The sequence below is a fragment of the Nyctibius grandis genome, chromosome 5 (genome assembly GCF_013368605.1).
Source record: "Nyctibius grandis isolate bNycGra1 chromosome 5, bNycGra1.pri, whole genome shotgun sequence".
Taxonomy (NCBI): Eukaryota; Metazoa; Chordata; class Aves; order Nyctibiiformes; family Nyctibiidae; genus Nyctibius; species Nyctibius grandis.
Window position 1 is genome coordinate 56,146,897 of NC_090662.1, and position 19,214 is coordinate 56,166,110.

At 36.4% G+C, this 19,214-nt stretch overlaps 1 protein-coding gene across 3 annotated transcripts in view; it reads right to left on the reverse strand.

Annotated features, from left to right (window-relative positions):
* Nucleotides 1-19,214, reverse strand: part of ANKS1B (ankyrin repeat and sterile alpha motif domain containing 1B) — a 465,181-nt gene that overhangs the window by 220,298 nt on the left and 225,669 nt on the right. For all 3 annotated transcript variants that reach the window (XM_068400458.1, XM_068400457.1, XM_068400456.1), the window contains one exon: nt 17,704-17,776. In XM_068400458.1, coding sequence (XP_068256559.1) covers nt 17,704-17,776 — 73 coding nt within the window. The remainder of the gene's footprint in view (nt 1-17,703; nt 17,777-19,214) is intronic.

The following is a 19,214-nucleotide window of genomic DNA, read 5'->3' on the forward strand; positions in this document are numbered from 1 at the left end:
TGGAACAACAGTCATTGGCTAGGAAAAACATCCTCACAGTTCTTTTCTGATTTTTATGACAAGATTTATTATAACTCTACATTACCACTATGTAAGTACAATAACTGTATCTGTAATAACTATAACTACAAAGTCAGCAAAGACAATTCATTTTACTTGACACATGATTTGCCAACAGTGAACTGTACTTTGTGAACCCCGTTGGCCTTTTCACGAGTTTGTGTTTCTGACTGTCGATGTATTATTTACCCAGGAATAGCTCAGTCGAAGTACTCCACTCCATCATGAAACATACATTTATTACAGACACTTCAAAGTTAGGATATTTTTCATGTTCAGTTGATTGCTTTTGCAACTTCGATTTAGTCTCCTTCAGAACCCGTCCTGTTCAGTGAATGAGGAACAGATATTGCTGGAAAATTAAAAGATCTGTTTTCTAGAGCACAGCCACTGGACTAGGACTCAGGGCACCTTGTTCTATTTAAGACTGTCATTACTATGATGCTGAACAATATATATATGATATATGGTAACAAATATCACCATAGAGCAAGATTGCTTGAGATACAGTTAGGCTTTCTAGATTCTGATTTTGCATTTTAAATGAATAATTTTGGGGGGATAATTTCCTTCTAAAGACAACAGGAAAATCAAACTATATCATATAGCATTGTAATAGCCACGACTTCAGTCAGATTTATATCCTTGGCCTACATAACAGAAATACAAGATGCAGCCTACTAAATTGCAAGATTTAGTTAAGAACAGATGGCTGTTTCACTGTGAGACCACAGAATCAACTGCACAGCTTCATCTAGCTTCATCTAGCTTCAGCCATCCACCAGCTTCATTCACAGTGGCTACTATTAGATGCCTACAGAAGAGCATAACAGTAAGATGGACATGCAGTGATCCTTTCCTAGCATTTTCCCATTTCCAGCAATTTGCAGCTCAATGCCTTCCTGAAAGAGAAATGGTGTCTTTATGCTTAATAGTCCTTCATGGATTTTTCTGCCAGTTTGGTGGTTGGTGAAATGTGCTGGGAGAAGGAGGGTTGCAGGGAGATCTGGATTCATCTTTCACTCTCCCTTTGTAACTCTGTTCCACGGGAAATGGAGGAAATGGAGGGAATGTCTCTCTGCATTTTGGATGCCACCACAAGGGTAATAGGTTACTGTAACCTTGTATTGCCCTTAGGAAAGATACAGTTAAGATTCAATTAGAATTCAGCTGCTTTTTTTCCCCTCTTCATGAGCACTGAAGGAGCTCCTACTGCTGCAGGCAGTGTTGGGCAGGTGATTTGAATCCAAATCTCAGTGGATCCCCGCTATACTATGAAATTATTCTACCTAATACAAATTCCTTTGGTAGGACAAAGAGCATTCAGTCGCCTGTCATTTTTTCAGGAATCATATTCACATCCAAGGGGTAAAAGTGTACATCCTTATTCTAGCTTCAATGGAAGTTATTAACATTTTCTGAAAAAAGGAGTTAGCTTCTTAGAGCAATTTCTGTGCTTGCCTCAGGAACTTTTACAGGATAATAGTAACACTACACTCACCACATATGAGTAATCATTTTCACTGTTTTCATCTAGCAAGAAAAAGAAATTGAAAATTTAATTGACACCATGACCAATCAAAATATTTTAATTCAGTGAAAATTTTTGACTACTGTTAAAAACTACTATACTAAGTGTGTATATATATACTATGCAAGCCCAACCCTTTATGCTATAATTCTCAGCACCATAAAAACAAATTTACGTAATTTCAAATTTGAGCAAATCTTTGTACAGCTCTGTGCTAATCAACACTGGACTAGCAAACAAGCAGAACGGGGTAACAGAGAAATATTTGAAGAAACTGTTCAGAAAAGGTTTGAAAGAACACTCACTGCACAGAGAGATCTCAAGAAGTTAAATACAGCTGTTAAATAAATGGTAACTGTAATTTCATAGATTTGGTAACAGCTGCAAGAGAGCTGTAAAAACGAGATGCCTGTACTGACACTGCAGTAAACTATCATATTTTTGAAATTAAGAATCTTGGAAGTATACATGATGGAAGGTTAAGGATTTCTCCTGGGGTTATTTTATAAATCAGATTCAACCTGAGACAGTGTGGCACTTTGTCTTCTGTTTTCTTTTGCCTAGTTGGGCTCAGAGGCTCCTTTGCTCCCGATGCACCAGATTTTAGGCTGATCTCCTCCTTTCAACAGCTGATCAGGTGATTTCCCTTCTCTCCTTCCTGTTCTTTCTAGCTTCATTTTATAATTCCTTTTCTACATTCCCTATATATCTCACTTCTACTTATTCTACTTGTAAGTTATGATCATTTGCTCTTTTGTCATCCTTCAACTGCAGCTACAACAATCTGTTGTTTTGTTTCACATCTGCCTTTTTCCTTTTATTTATTTTTTTTCTCCCACTTCCCCTTTCAGGCCTTTTAAAACAGGTAAAAAATGTTCATTTTAAAATTAAATTACTTAGCTGAGATTAAATTACCCTCTGAGATTTATCTAGAGTTGAGACTAAGTTGGATTTAGGTATGTGAGGTAATCATAACTTAACTTCAACATTTTAATGGATTAGATACAAGACAATATCTGCTACATGCATTAGCTCTTCAATGTTAACCAGCAGCTAATTGTAAAGATTATACTCTAAATCTGTACTGGAAAAAGTATGTTTAAATGGGAGCAAAGGTAACCTGAAGCTCTTTACCAAAAAATAACACTGAACTACCCCTCACCTATTTCTTTCCTAGAACATTCAAAATCTCGGAAAATAGTAATATATAAATCAGACACATCTTACCACATTTCACTGATATGATAAGACAAAATTATATTAATGAATAAAACCCAGAGGTCTCAGGGCTCTGAGGGCACCAATGGGCCTTGCTGTCCATGCCCAGCATCTCCTCAGGCCTTCCCCCACCCTGCCCATGGCTCAGGACCCCATTTCAGCTCAGCCTGGGGCCATAAGTCTCTGCTCCAGCAATGCCACAGGCATGCCAGTCTCTGGCCCTGCCTCTGGTCCTAACTATGGATGGATGCCGGACCTACACTGTAGGTAGTTCATCTCCTGGATGGACCCCTCAGACATCATAGTGTCTTTTTTCCAGTCCTATCTTCAGCCCTGACTCCTGCAGGGACTATGAACCCATGTTACAGCCTTGTCTCCATTCCTGTCTCTGACTGAATCTTCTTTTGCTCCTGGCTGGGCTCCCTCAATGGACCCTGGACCTGAGTCATCTCTCAGGGGCCTGTCTGGGGTGGTCAACGGAGCATGTTACCGGCACCTGTCTCTGCCCACTGGGTGCAGACCCCATGGGACTGTGCCCCGTGGGTGAGGGCACAGTTCACTGCCATTAGGGAACAACAGGCCCTCTCTACTCCCTGACAAAAAGTCAGGTTCTCAATAGGAACTTGCTTTATTACATAAAAACTCTATAACCTCCGTCTGTAATATTTATCCCCTGCTAACACAGGCTCTGCAACACCAAAATAAAACTGCAGCATCTTTCAATGAATAATAAAGATGTTACTTGAGTGGGTGGCATGCTGGCACAGCTCTGGCAACTCACTGGACTGTTTGCATATGGATGAGGTTATATAAACCCTGTTCATCCTATCTGTGAGCTCCCTCATGCCAACTGCTCGACTCTCACTCTCCCACCTCTGGAGTAGGAACTCTGAACTGGCCTCCCCTACGCACAGACGGAGCCTAGGATCCTGTTTCAGGAATCTGCATTGATGCCTACAGACAGTGGAAACACCTCTCGTGGCACTGTACTTAGCTCTGCATGGCTTTTTGGTTTAGAAAGTCTAATGATAGAAATGCAACTTTTCAGACAAGTTTAATAAAATGCTCCGGTCATCGTTCCTTCTATCATTCCTTTGTCAAGGCTGATGGAACTCAGCAAGAGCTCAAATGGTCCTACAGGTACAAGTTAGCTGAAAATGTACTCATCAGAGTGGTTTTGCTAATGTTTTGTAAGGTGTTAATGATTATTTCCTAGACTACAAACAAGACCAAAACTAGAGCTGGTTTAATAAACAAAACCAACACCTACAGTTATTCTCTTAAATTCTGGTCTAGCTGTTTAGCTACTTTCCTTGCTATTCGCTGTTTGAAAACTTTCATGAGCATGGATTTTCTTTGCATAAATTTGAGAAGAATGGCTGGTGTCTATATGAATGCCATGTTCATATGTAAATAGGAGGATTTGTGTACCAACAAGATAATTTATTCTTTGGAATTATGCTCTATAAAACGTTTGAAATAGCCTAACAGAAAACAGAAGTAGCACTAAGCAACTGAGATGGTCCATCATATCCCATAAACAGAAAAACAGTCAAACTGCAGAGTTCACAAAAAATACTTATCTAAACTCATGCATGGAGTCATGAATAATAAATATACTTTAGAAAAAGATAACAGAAAAATTCACAGCTTTACACTAAATGCTATTATTAGCATTTAAGGCAAATTCATATTAGCAATCAATAATATAACTTCAGCCATCTCAGTTTTGTAATAACACAATAACCTAAAATAAAGAGCTAAAGGCAGCAGTGGATAAAAGTAGAAAAACAGTTTTGGGCAGTTGCTGGTATCATGGGTTATGAAGTAGGGGTGGTATGTAGTAAATAGCAAATAATTTTTGAAGGATTTGAAGGCATTGAAATACAATATCTTCCTGAATGTAGGGTAGTGAAACAAGAAAATACCAATTCTAGTGTTACAATCATGAACTCAGGTTAAGAGTCTAGGTTAGAAAGCAAATGAATACACTTTAGTTAGTTCAATATTCTAAATTACTTCATTTCCTGTAGGTGGAACTAAAACTAGAAATAATTCTGTGTGCATTCTATGATTCTATGCTGTAAATTCTATAATAAGCCAAAGATTTTTAACTAGCATGTGATGTTCTTGTGATGATTACTAGAAATGTGAGCTTCCAAGGATTCATATCTATTTAAATCTAAAAAATACTAGATTAAGAAGGAAACATGAGTGAATCAACTGAACTTTCAAGAAAACGTTATTAATTCAGTTTTAGTAGACTTATATCTCTATATAATTTTTGAAAGATAAACTTCATCATAGTCTCTCTTGCCACAACATCTCTAACCCTAACAGTTTTGTAAGAGTAATACCCATATCATCTCATACGTAAAACTATCAAAGATATTGAACAAAGGTTTAGAGATTTGCCCTTACTAATCACTTTATGGTTTTCATACGCTCTATTTTAGAAGTTAGGAATATTCTGTTCTCTTTTAAAGTATTTCCTGGCCACAGATTGTGAAAGCCTCATTTTTCATCAGACACTTTTAAATCCACTGAGATGCTAATTTCTATTCTGCATACATTTTTAACCTGATATTGAACTTGATTCTGCTTTAACGAATAAATGCTGTTCAATTTAGTGACATCAATTGAATTAAATATTAATATCTATGGGTGTAAATGATTACATAGTTGCAAGGTTCAGATTAAACTGCAAGAAAAAAGCTGAACCCAAGCAAGTGAATTCTAAACCTCTCAAGTAATCTGATCATTCTTTTCATGTCATTTATCGTGGCTTGAAAAAAATATCTCTTAACCTCTGGAATTACAGTAGGATGATTATAAGAGTATTATAGAATGAGGGCACCATTAGCTTGTAACTTTTTAGGCACACCAACAAACATTCTGGCATTAACTTTGTGAAATACAGCCAAACTGTCCTTGCGGAGATGACCTAGATTATTAGTACTCTCCCTGGACTGTTGCGGTTCAGTGCAGAAACAGGCAAGACCTCAGTCCTACAGGAAATAACTTTGAAAAATGTTTTAATCCATTTTTTTCAAGTTCTGAAATCTGCAATCTACCTTTGTTGATCCTTTTATCTCCTACCTAGATGGGCATAACTCAGCAATATTCAACCCCGTGGTGCAAAAAGATATAGTATGTACAGCTCAGTGATTTCAGGGATAGGTCTGACAGAAGAGAGAATTGACCCGGAAAAGTAGATTGCAGCATTAACATTATCATCCTCAGAACTGTTTTCAAATCCACTTAAGAGTTAGGGACCCATTTACTACCAATAGAGTCCAGGAGGTAATATGTGTAATAATATTTTTAAGCAACTTTCACAACCAATTTATTTGAGTTCTGACTGGTTTTGTTTGTATCAGGGCAATTTTGTAAGGCTAGGCCATAGGCAGGTGTATCCACACTTTTAAAGTGAGAATAACTTCTATTCACTTAATTTGATCTTCTGTACAGTAATGTATACAGTTGTTCTTAGCATTGTCCCCAAACATGCTTAAACATCATACTACTTCACTCTCCATTTTACTATTAGTTGTCAAAATTTCTGAGCTTCATGGCCTTAGAAGTCAATGAAAATCTGAATTTCTGAGTTTTGCATTCTGTGTATTCATACCATTCTGCACTCTCTCTCAAAACAAATATTATGGGTCTGTATGAATATGGTATAGGTCTACCTTATGCCATATTTATTTATTAACATGCATCTCTTCTTTATAACTCAATATCTCTCACTCCTTCTAAAGGGAAATTATTTGATGTGAGAATATTTTAAAAATACTGAAAAAGGGTTCTAAGAACTGTGGTAAGTACGCTATTTGAATTTTCATAGTTTTGAGTAGTATATTAAAACTGCACATAAATTGTTCATGTCTGTGGTCATACAGACTTCTGTTCTAACCATATTTAACAGTAGAATGTAAGGATCAGATATTAGGTTAATAACAAAATGAAAGAAGAGATGGTAGGGATTTGGTATGCATTACTCTCCTTTCTGAGATTAAGTCTTTCTACAAAATAAAAAAAAAAGTCTCTTTAGTTCTGACAAATATTTTACTATATGCTCTCCAAGGAAGAACACATCCTTTGTATTAATTCTGTGAGAAAAAGATATAGTTTGGTTACTTAGAAATAACAGTACAACTGACCAGACTGCCCAGGTTTAAACTTCTTCCAAAGGAGAAAATATCAGTACCAGAATCGAGTCTGAATCTCCTGTACTATTTCACTAAAACATTACATCTGAGGCGCAGAAATATCTCTGAAAAGTCTCAGTATATTAAGTCAGTCAAAATTACATATTAATCTTCCAATTAAAAGAGAGTTTGTAGAAGATTCCTTTGCTCAAGCAGTCCTATTGCAGAGTATCTATATTTAGCATGACAAGATCTGATGGTCACAAGTAGACTACAAGCAAAATGGACAAGAATTAGGCTATATGTTTACTCACTGATGAATGTCAATATTTATGATATTATAGCTCCATTTTCTTAAGTTTATCTGTTTGCTGTCAATCTTCTCTATTCCTCCTAGAAGACATATGCCAAAAATCATTTATTCAAGTCTGTGACTATAATGACTGAATTGCTTTGTAAACAGTTTTGGAAAAAGAAGCCTAAAATCGAACAGGAAAAGAATGGACAGAGATAAGAAGTATATGTTGACAGGCACTTATAGAGAGAGTGGAAATGTAAAAAGAAAATGCATCAGAGTTAGAGACTACATGGGTAAATATGGTCTTATGACTTACATTTTTACTGTGTTTCCAGTTTAGTCTGTCTTCATTTGTAATAGGCTGTTTCAAACACAGCTCTGATTAGTTGGTGTATGAAGAGCATGTAGCTGAATATTACATTTACGACACCACAGGGTAAAATTGCCAATATAATAGGAATACATGAATAACAGAAAAAAAAAAAAAGAAATGCTTGCAGTTTTTCGCATCCAACTCCCATTGTGTTTATTATAAAACATAGCTAAAACCTCTACAATTATCCTGCAGTTTGCCCAGTCTCTGTAAGGTTTGTTTTGGGATTCAATGGATCATTAAAACAGATGCATCTTTATCTGTTGTTCAGGCTTTTACAATGTAGAAGTCAACAAAACATTAATCCAATTATTTGTGATTTATATGACATTTCAGTAAGTTCAGTGGCATGCAATGCATTATGACTATCATGTTCTCAGTAAATAAATGACCAAAATATTTCTACCTATTTTGCAGCTATAAGGCTTCTGTTCTCCACTGTTTTATAATCTAGGCCATTACAGCCACTTAAATTACCATTCAAATAATTAGAAATGCAGCGATTTGTAAAAGAAATATGAAGATTGGTTTGAATAATGCATGGATAGAAATGCATGTGTGAAAGCTCCAGAAGAAACAGTTCTATGAAGAGTTAAAGCTATGGTCTGTATTGATAACCAAGGACACAGCTGACAGTGGTAAAACACTAAGGAATGTATTTCTGTCAAGACAAGGAGTGTGCTCTGATAAAACAGCAGCACAGATGATTTATCACACTACACAGAAGGACAGCAACAACATTATTGTACATTGCATGTGATATTCTTCTTCCTGTTATTCCAAAGGGAAGACAGACCCTAGCCCTAAAATATCTGAGATAAGGAAGCAAAAACAATGAGCACCACTGAAGTAAACAAAATTTTGAATCAAAAGGACCATACCATAGCAACTGTTGACTCCTAAAGATCTATCAAAAACTAGTTTGCTATTGTTAATCAAAAGGAACCCAACAGATGCAATGAGCATGCAATAGTCAGCCTTCCATGTCACACACAAGTGACTATGGACAGGCAACTTGCCCACACATGCATGCACACCTTGGTACTTTTGGATATTGAGTGTGAGAGCGAGTAACATTTATTAGAGAACGTGAGTGGCTGAAAACAATTTTGCCTGAAACAAGAATCACTTTCGCCTTCCATAACATCTCATATTGACTTTAGTCATGCTAATTCCTCCCCATCAGTTCTGCCATTGCAACTTAAAATTCCATGTTCAGTTTGCAGTTGTTAATAAGATACAAGGAAGTACAGAATCAAACCCAAATGTATGACTCTTCCCCACAGTGCAGTCCTATAATTGATGGTAAAGAGTTCATAGACTTGCAGGTTAAAAATTTCAAACTGCACATGCATTTCCTATTGAGGAGGCATCAAACAGCACTGGGAGCAGAGACCAGCTGCTGGAGCTGTCTCCTCTCATCAGGTCTCTCTTCTATCATCTACAGAAGCAGGTTCCCTCTGCCTTTTGCTTTTTTTCCCTCTTTATGATGCTACAGATACTTTGGTCTTTTTGCACAGCGTATCAGCTTCAATGGGAAGGCGAGAGATAGGAGGGAAGTGATGTTATCCTTATTTTGCAGTCTGGTTGTTGTGGTTGGCTATTGCAAAATTAGAGTGTGCATTCAGAACTGTAAGCTTAAAGGGTGTCCCACTTTGTGAGAGGGTGCATGGCTCGTTTTATTAAAATCTATGAATTAAATCTACTTTATCAAAGTGCTTAGTTTAACACATGGAGATTTAAAAAGGGGACGTAACTGCTGCAAAACAGACACTAAATTACAATTAAAGTATATACTTTCAAGTATATAATTTACCACTGTGAAAACTGCCTTATGCCAACATGCCTACACATATCTAATTAAAATTCTGTCTTAAGCACTTATATTTTATCTGTTTTCTGCCCTTGGAGGAGGGAGGATATTAACAGCTTTGGAGGAAGACCACTTGGCCAAAACTGCAACCATATGGCAGCAAACAGAAAAGGGCCAGCCTAACAAGGCTTCATTTGTTAAAATAAAGTTTGACTTCTTCTGAGAGAAATTTTAGCTTTTATAGGCAGAACCATACTAGGGAAGATAAAGGCTTCATGTCTGAGGATTGGCAGTGGAACAGATGGAAGAAAGAGAGGAAACTGAGCATGTAGCTTCTGGCAGTCAAAAGTCTGCACAATTTCAATTACATGTTACAGTTGTACAGAGCACAACGTGAATTCTTACTCCTCTTGTTCAGCTTTTCTGGCTGTGTCCCCACCTCATTCCATCTTTTCCTAGTCTGCTGAAGTCATGTCGACTTTACTTTCCCAACCTTTATGCTCAAACTCATTTCCCTCACAAATCTGAGGAGTAAAATTTCTTGCAATTTTCCCCACACTGCGAAGGAGAAATCATAACAATAGCCTTGGTCATATCAGTAGAGTAGGTAAAATAAACAAAGAAAATGACTTTTGTATGACAACTGCCTACGACTTTCATCCCGATATGAAAGATCAGAAAAAGTTCACTACAAAATGTATTCTGCTACAGTGCTCCATGACCTACTGTCAATCCCTGGTATTAAACATGTACTACATGACATAGAAACATGCATATGTAGTGGGCGCATCCAGAAGCAATAAAGTCTTGTTTGTGGAAAAACTTGACATAAAGTGGAGTTGTCGGGTTTATTCTGAATACAGCACAATCCACTGCAGTTCTGCTACTTTCAAATGAGATATGGCTTGTGTGGAGTCAACTCGGACACAGCTGTCAGTGTTACAGAGTCCTTTTGGTTTCAAAGTAGCTCTAGAAGAGCTAACTCATGGGTGTCTCTGAAGTTGTAGACAGGATAGTACATAAAGTAAATATTTCAGAAGATTTACTAGCTTCCTTGAAAGTGACTTTTTTTATATGGTATAATTCTGTTGCATACACCTCTTCCAGTAACAAGCAGCATTAATTTTTGAAAGGCACTCACTCAGGTAGCCTCAGTGAGCAAAGTTTGGAGCCTTGACATTGATATTTAGACATAGATACTGAATGTGATGCTAGGATTTTCTCCAAGCATAGGGATAGGCACTGTTCTTACAAAAGGGCAACAAATAAACTTCGTAAAATCCAAACTTGCTAAATGTAACAAGAAATTTGCTTATTTCAGCTGTAAGAAAAAGGCTTGCCAGTATATTATGTTCCAAGCCAAAGCTGTAGATCAAGAAACTGAAGATAACTCAGTAAACTGTACCCTATATGCCTCTAGGTGGAACAATGAGGGCATTCAAGGATAGGTACATGCTCAGCTGACCAAAGAAATCCCAACTACGGTGCACTTGTATGCACACAGCAACTGGACAGTGCATTTATGGATACAATCCAAAAAAGGATTCATGATTAGTAGAATTATAAAATTGTAAATCACCCTCCATGTGCCAGAACATATCTGACAGAAGTGGTTCTCTCAAAAGCCCAGCACAGCCCTACTGACTGTATATTATTTTGATATGGAATGACCTTCAACAATTATTTTCCTTGTCATTAGTTTAATTGCTCTGACTTGAAATAATTCTTGCTTTAATCATGATGATGATACGATATGCATTACCCATGTTAAAAAAAAATTTCTCCAAAGTAGATTATTTCTTGATTATTCCCTTTCAAGTGACTTGCAAATGTAAGTAAACTCTGAATCACACACACTTCTGAACAGCTACTGGGCTCCAACTAGCATATAAATACTGCTATGTGTGCCTTGAAAGACTTTTTTATTGTAGAAAAAATTGTTTATAATTAGGCAAAGAAAATATGAAGTTGAAGTGTTTCTTCTTTTTACCAGAGAAATGCAGATGGCTGATATTTAAACATATTAGCTTTTCCAAATCTTTGCGAAATGTATGTTACTAATCAGTGTAAGTATCTAGTATGCCAAAAAAAAGACAGCTGTTCCATTTATTAAACTCTACCTTGTAGACAGGTTCCATTTAAATCATGTTATCACAGTAGTCACAGAATCATTACAAAATAGACTTAAAGTGACTTAAAACAGTGACCTAATCCATTCAACTGACTCAAGCCAAGGTCAGTTATACCCCAACCATTATTTTTTTTTTAATTCTGGCAAATATCCAGAAGTCTTTAAGATGCTGATGAATGTAACAGAGGTTTATAATCTCACTAATAATCTAGTTGGATGCTTCACTGTGTTGCCTTTACAGTTTTGTCCTGGGGAGAAGAGGGGGAGATTAATTTCAGCTAGTTTTAGACAGCTACATCTGAGGAGATCCTCTAGGCTCTCTATATAGATACTTCTAGTGCCACTTGCCATACTTCAGACATTTAGATATGATGAACAATACCCAAGAAGTGCCTGCCTATCTAATTCAGTATTAGTGGCTGAGTTAGACATACTCAATGCAGTCTACACTGCAGAAGGCTGAATTTAGACATTAAGAATAAGATTCATTTGTCTGACCTACCATTATTTTCATCAAGCCCATGTTTCCTAATTTGCTTACAAGAAAAATACATGAGACAATGTCAAAACCTAAACTGAAGTCCAAATACTGGGCATCTGCTGCTCTTTCCTTACCTACAAAATCTGATATCGGCTCCTAGCAGGGTATTAGATTGCTTTAATAGGTTTGCTCTTGGCAAATTCATGTTGTTGCTTACTTATTTCTTTGCTGTTTTCTAGCTACTTTAAGTAGTTTATCTGTTCAGTGACTTTTCTATGAATTGAAAATAATTCCCCACATTCTCCTTCCTTTCCCCTTTAAAGGTAAGTTCAACATCATTCTCTTTTAGTCTGTTGGTACCTCATCCATCTTCTAAGAATTCTCACAGAAACTGAAGTTTTTCAGACAGTTATGTAAGACAAAATCAAGTTCATTAAATCAATTTTAAGATACCTAACCTGTATAACCTGTTATTTGCTCATCTACAATCGAGGTCTGAGCCCTAGGATTAGCTGCGCATGTCATATGCTCACCGATGACCTTTTCAGTAAACATGTGTCATAAAAAGTCATTGTACATTTTTGCCTTCTCTGCACCTACTATGAGCAGCTTTTCCTTTCCTGCAATATCTCTCTTAAGGTGTCAAAGATTTCATTGTTCTTCTTCCTATTAATGTACTAATATAATTATGTTATATTAAATCTTCATTTCTCTTGCTAGTTGCATCTCACTGAGAGCTTTGGCACTCCTGACTTGTCTCTACATGTGTGTGTTATTCTACCATGCTTAGTAAATAGAGAAATTTTCCTCGTTATGCCTAAGGTGTAAGAAAAGAAGTTGGTCTTTTACACTTTCTTTCCTCACATTGGTGAAGCTTGTACTACGGTCTTTAGTAGTAGAAGTGTTCTGTTGAAGAACCCACAGATTTCTCTTCAACTTGCAGCCTAGAGATTTTTTAAAAATAAATTCTCTGTATTTATTGATATCTACCTTCTTGACACTTTTTTTCCTGGGCAGCCTGTCAATGTAATTTCTTTCCCAACAAGTGCTGTGGTGACTAAAATCTCCCATTACTATCAAGTCCAATGTCTTTGGATACGTATCAAGAACAACCATGTTCTTTTCTGCTTTCCTGGATACCAACAGATATTTAATAGCTCTAACTAATCCTATTTTTGAGATGTCAAAGCAACCATTATATTTTTGAAATACAAGCCAACATTTCCTGTCTTCTTCCCTTCTCATTGAAGACGTTATATCCTCTACATGACTGGACTACTAGTGTAATATATATGATAAATTCTCTACAATGCCAATTTTGCCATAATCTTCAATTAATTATTCTCTATTCCTCATTAATTCTTCTGTTAATTCTTCTCTGTTCCTCTTTCTTCTACCATTAGCATAGAAACAGCTAAGATACCTGGCAAACTGACCCATGACTCTTTGTCTAGTCACTTCTTTAATCCTGTTTTTAATAATCCTGTCTTTCTCAGAGGTTAGGCCGATGTCCAATTTGCATTATTTGAGATGAAGACTTTTGTCCTTGCCACATGGTTCTTAATTTAAAGTTCTCTTCTCTCAGAATAGAAGCCATGTAGTTATATTTAGGGTGTATCTGACTGATGCTTGACTTGGGCGTGAGAGGAGAGACAATAATATCTCTTGAATCTTCAACCTCTTTATCAATTGCCACAGAGCCTTATAAGCACTTTTGATTTGCTTAGGATCATTCTTGGCAGTATCATTAGTATTCTTTTTCATATACTAGTGATCGGTAGAATCCTTTGCAACTTGGCAAATTTGGCAAACTGAAAGCTCTGCTTTAACTTTTTTGTTTCCGAATGCATGCTGTGGATGAAGTCGTTGCGACCATACTCAGCCACTTTGGATTCTCTCCTTTCACTGCTACTCTAGTTGCTTAAGAGATTCCTCTGGTGATCTAAAAGAAGTCTTTCCAGGTTTCACCAGTAGGAAAATATAGACCAAAGTTCCTATAAACCATTCAAGGATTTCATCAGAAGATGTCATTGTCTAATTTAAAATATAGCTATTGAATTATCAGTGTATAACATATTTCCTCTCAAATATTTTTCACTGAGAATGAGATACTAGGTAGTATAAAAAGCTCTTAATGCCTGGTAGATTAAGAATATTTGTGCTTGAATTTAATATATTTTTGTTTTTACTAACAGTTCATAAAAACATTGAATACAGTACAGTACTAACTAAACACTAAAATGAAGGATTCCATATCAAGCTACATTTGTGCTTCAGTATTATCAGAAGTTTAAGTTTGCTAAAAAGTTATTAACAAGAAAAGTGAAGTTTCCTGAATATAGTGCTCAATAATCTAAACACTTTCAGTTCAACACTAAGAGAAATCTCTTTGACTTGTACACTCTGAACATTAAATACATTATTTTTAATCTCTACTAGATAATCTTTTTACACATATATTCAAGTAAAACTAACAAAACTCATATATTATATATAAATGGATGAACTATTTCAAAATTATATTACCTGATACCATACCTCTTAATTTTTATTCCTAAGCATAAGCCAGATCTTTACATTTGGCTGTGTTATGCTTAGCACAGAGCCAGGAAGAAGAGAGAAGGTGAACAATAAGTTCTGAGATGGAATTTAGGTCCTCAGTTCTACAACACTTGGGCAGATAAAAACCTAAATAAAACACATAGGGATCCAGACAATGCTAGCATCTGTAAATAATTAGACAGGGGCTATATGAGGCACCTCTGAGGAACACTGAGGCACCCGAGATGCTTCTTGTCAATAAACTATAGGAGCTTAAATAGAAGAATCACACGCACAAAAAGCTCATTTGCTGCAGAAAACTTCAAAGCAACCCCTTCACTGGGGCCAAAGACCTATCAAAAAATCTCTTAGGTTGCATCATCAGTGAGAAAAACCTGTATATTGCCTTGTGATAGTTAATAAGTGGTAATTAACACAAGCTAAAATCTTAAGTCAAGTAAAATCTCTTGCTAAATATATAAATATCACTGTAACAAGGCTCCACTTGATTGATTGCTCCAGTCTGCTAATGGTGAGAAATAAAGACTCCTTATTTTCTGCTAGATAACACTATTACTTTGTTAATAAAAAAAATAAGAATATACTTGAAGTATAACATGTTTGATATAATGCATTTAATATTATAGTTCCCTTTGCTTTTCTGCCTAAACTGTGTTTGACTGAACCTGGAAAAGGCATAAAGGAACGAAAGGTGGAAAACATACATGTGAAGCTGCATATAGCCAGCTCTGTATCAGAAAGACATGTCTTTATTGCAGTCTGCATGTACAGCAAAACTGATTAAATTTAAAGGAAAGTAGTTGTATTTTGGTTATGTCACGGTTTAAAGCTGGGCCAGCTATTAACCAGGTGGCAGATGCTCTCTGTTAACCCTCTCCCCCCCCTCCAAGGGAAAGGGAAAAGGGAGAGAGACTTATGGGTTGGAAAGTTAAAACAGTTTTAATAAACTATAATAATGAAAAAGAATATAATAACAATAATGATAGAAATAACCAAATATATACAAATATGTACAAAAACAAGATCAAGAGCTTGGAAATCCTCCTCAGGCAGAGTTGCTCCCCCCAGCACAGGCAGAGGGGAAAAGGCAGTAGCTTCCCCCAGCACAGGCAGAGGGGAAAAGGCAGTAGCTCCCTGCCATCACACCTGCAGGCTTTTAACTGGAAACTGGCAAAGCTGGTACCAATCAGTGGGAGACAGGAGGGCCCCTCCCTCCTGGGCCCCACCTCCAGGAGGCAGTGGGTTAGTGATAAATAGGAAAGTGAGAATGACATGTATGGGATGGAATACCTCGTTGGTCAATCTTGGGTCACCTGCCCTGTCTGCTCCTCCCTGCAGGTGCGAGCCCCCTTCGGCTCTTCACTCATAAGCAGTGAGGAATTTAGCAGTGACCTTGGTTTCTCTAAGACTAATTGGCCTGGTTTGGGCCAAACCAGGACAGGTTAATAGTACATAGCTTGATTTCTTCAGTAAGAGCAAAATAAGATTATCGTTCTAAACTAGCTAAAGACCATTAAGGAGTTGACAGAAAAGAAAAAATATTGGTTTGCAGAAAGTTGCACACCAAACAGAGAAAAGGTTGGGACTCAGAGTGCCCTCTGGGAGAAGAAGAGGAGGAAAGAGTAGATCTCCTGCCAACTGAAAGAGCTGAAGAACCAAATGCCATATTTGAATGCCAAGAAAAATAATGCATGCAGTAGAAGCCACAAAACGGCTGATGACAAGAGTTGTGACATATTTTCTTATCTTAAAAGAAAAAAGTAGAAAAAAAAAGCAGTGGTCAGTCATTGGAAGGGACAGAGTAGCACTTACACATCACTAAGTTATGAAAATTTGCACACGCATAATGTTGCTTTTGTCTCCTTTTCATAGCTCTTACTTGCTGTACAACTTCTTAATGGACACATAATTTTGCATTTGATGCCTGTGTACTACCATGATAAAAAAATAATAAGCAGCAAATCCTGAATTATTTACAATATCTTCAGAAATTATTAACTGTCTCCTAATCTAGAGCTGCTCTATGAATAATTCTCCCTACAAACACTACAAGTTTAAGAAAGAAAAAATAGCCTGCCAGGACAACATGCCTAGCATTTTTCATGATGCTGCCCCTTACTCTTTCAGAAAAAAAAAATCTGAATTTGCTTGTTTTATCTGCAATTATATTTGTATTCAAATCAGTTATTTTCTCTTTTCCTAGATTCCTTTCTCACTGTCCAGCTACTGTTAAAATAGCTGTGTCAGCTCTATTCAGTTGATAAGACACAGTTTCACCCTGTACAGATGTAATGCTCCGTGAAATGGACAGTTGTTAAAATACTCTTTTTTAAAAAAAAAATTTAAGCAATAAGTACATAGTCTCCTGCCCAATACATAAACACAAGTAATTGCATGCAGTTGCTAGCAGGGAGGTACCAGTACAAGTGAGTTAACATAGCTTTGCCTCAAGACCAAATTAATCAGACATGCAAGTCAGTTTTCTTTCCATGAGTTAGGAGGAAGACATAGTAAAATACTTTCAAAATTCCTATCAGCACAGTCGCACAGGTTTATGCTGACACACCAACAGGCTAGGCATGACTGAGTTGTTAGAATTCACCATGGTAAGGAAGGTTTTCAAATTTTCCCATCATTGCTAACACCAGTCACTGGCTGTCAGCCACATTTTCAGCCCTGTGCCAAATATTTGCTCGGAGCAGCATTAGATAATATAATGCTTTAAAAAATGTCAGTACCTATTGGATTATATATACTCAGAGTCCTATCATTCCAAACAAAAACTCAGGTGAAAAAGATTGGAAAATATCCCCCTAGTAGAAAGGCTTCAGTATGAAGACATTAATGGAATATTTTTTCTGGTAAAATTTCAAAACAACATTAATGACTCCAATATGCTATTTAAAGTAACAGCTCCAGGATACTGGGCCTAATGCATCCCTAACAGTAAACAACATCGATTCTGTTCATGGTTATTCAAATGCCTACAAGTGATTTCAACACAGTGGGTTACTTAGCAATATCTTATCCACAGTTTCACTATAGACAGTTAAGTCAAAATTAAACAATAGTTGTTTTTCCTTACTTGTAGTGTGATCATTCATCTCTCCCAGTCCAGTATTAATTCCAGCATCTATAGAACTCATGATTTTATCAATCTACAAAAGAGAGAACAGTGAAAACAAGTGATGGCCCCCAACTTTGTTATTTTATTTTAGTTTTTCATGCAAAAATTTATGGTATTATTACTCTTATTAGGAAAACAACAATAAAGAATGCAAAATGCAAAAATCAAAGGTAGACAATTAATTTCTCTTCTTTGATTTTTATTTTGCAACATTTGTATGCTAGCAAAAGCTAAAGCTTGAGTCCAATATTTCGTTTGCTACAGTACAGTTCCCTTCATACTGACAACTCTGGTCAGCTAGGTATAACCACTAGAGGTCTACTTAAGCAGTAATATTAAAGCATAAGTATATTGTTTTTTGTGTTAGAAAGTACTAAAGCAATTGTTCAATTAAGATTTCCAGAGAATTTCCTAGCTTCCTTTTTTCCATCTGCCTCAAGGCCACTGAATAGGCATGAAATGTAACTGTGTCCCCACATACCGCAGAATGATATTGTTTGTGAAACAGCACTGCATTGATTCCAAAACTCGTTTGCACATTTCTAAATTACATTGAACTTACTATGTGAAAACTATTATACCTATTTTATTTTCCATAAGAACAGGACAAAACAAAAAATGAATCAAAAGGCTGGTGTTGTCTAAGAAGGTAGACATAGAGAACCAGGTTCTACTGAGATTAATATTAGGACTATTAGGAAAACTGTCTCCTTTTTAAAAACTATATATTAGTCACTGGTGACAGAAGAAAATCTTAGGAATTATGTCAGAATCTGCAGATTTAGAATTTGTAGCTTTTTTTTTATAAACTACATTTTCCTTACTCTTAAGAACAATCAAAACTTGATGTGCCCCTAAGAAGGCAAACTTGGACCTGACTCATATCAGGATTTAAGAACAATGTATCCAAGTTATTAAGATCAAAACCTGATCCTAAGTACCTTTTCACTGAACAAGTATCTGTCTCCTTTACAACAAAACCTACCTTCAGCTGCCCTATCAAATCATACATTTAGATGAGCTGGAAACCCTTTTCTAGAAAAATCACCAATCACACAAACAAGCTCTGGGTTCTTTCTGAGATAAACTAGCACTCTGGAGATAGATACATTTCCCCAAAGCAGTCATTTTAAAGAGAAATTCTTGCTTCTCTGTAATAGCAGTGAAGATCTAAACACTTCCCACTCTTAATTTACCTCAGTAACATGGGAACTTTTGTGTCTATGAAGAATCATTTACATTCTTGAAATATAGCACAGGAGAAAAAAAATTAAAAACAAGGTGTCTAAAATTATTTTAAATCTAGTTCTAAAACTCAAATAAAGTCCTTTGTATGAGCAAGCATGTGCACTACAAAGTCAGTGTGGACATTTCTTTTAATAGTCCCGAATTCATTGTAGCTATAAGTGTATTCCCACTTCACACAAGAGTCAGGTATATGCCAAGCATTCTGTACACAGGCTACCTAC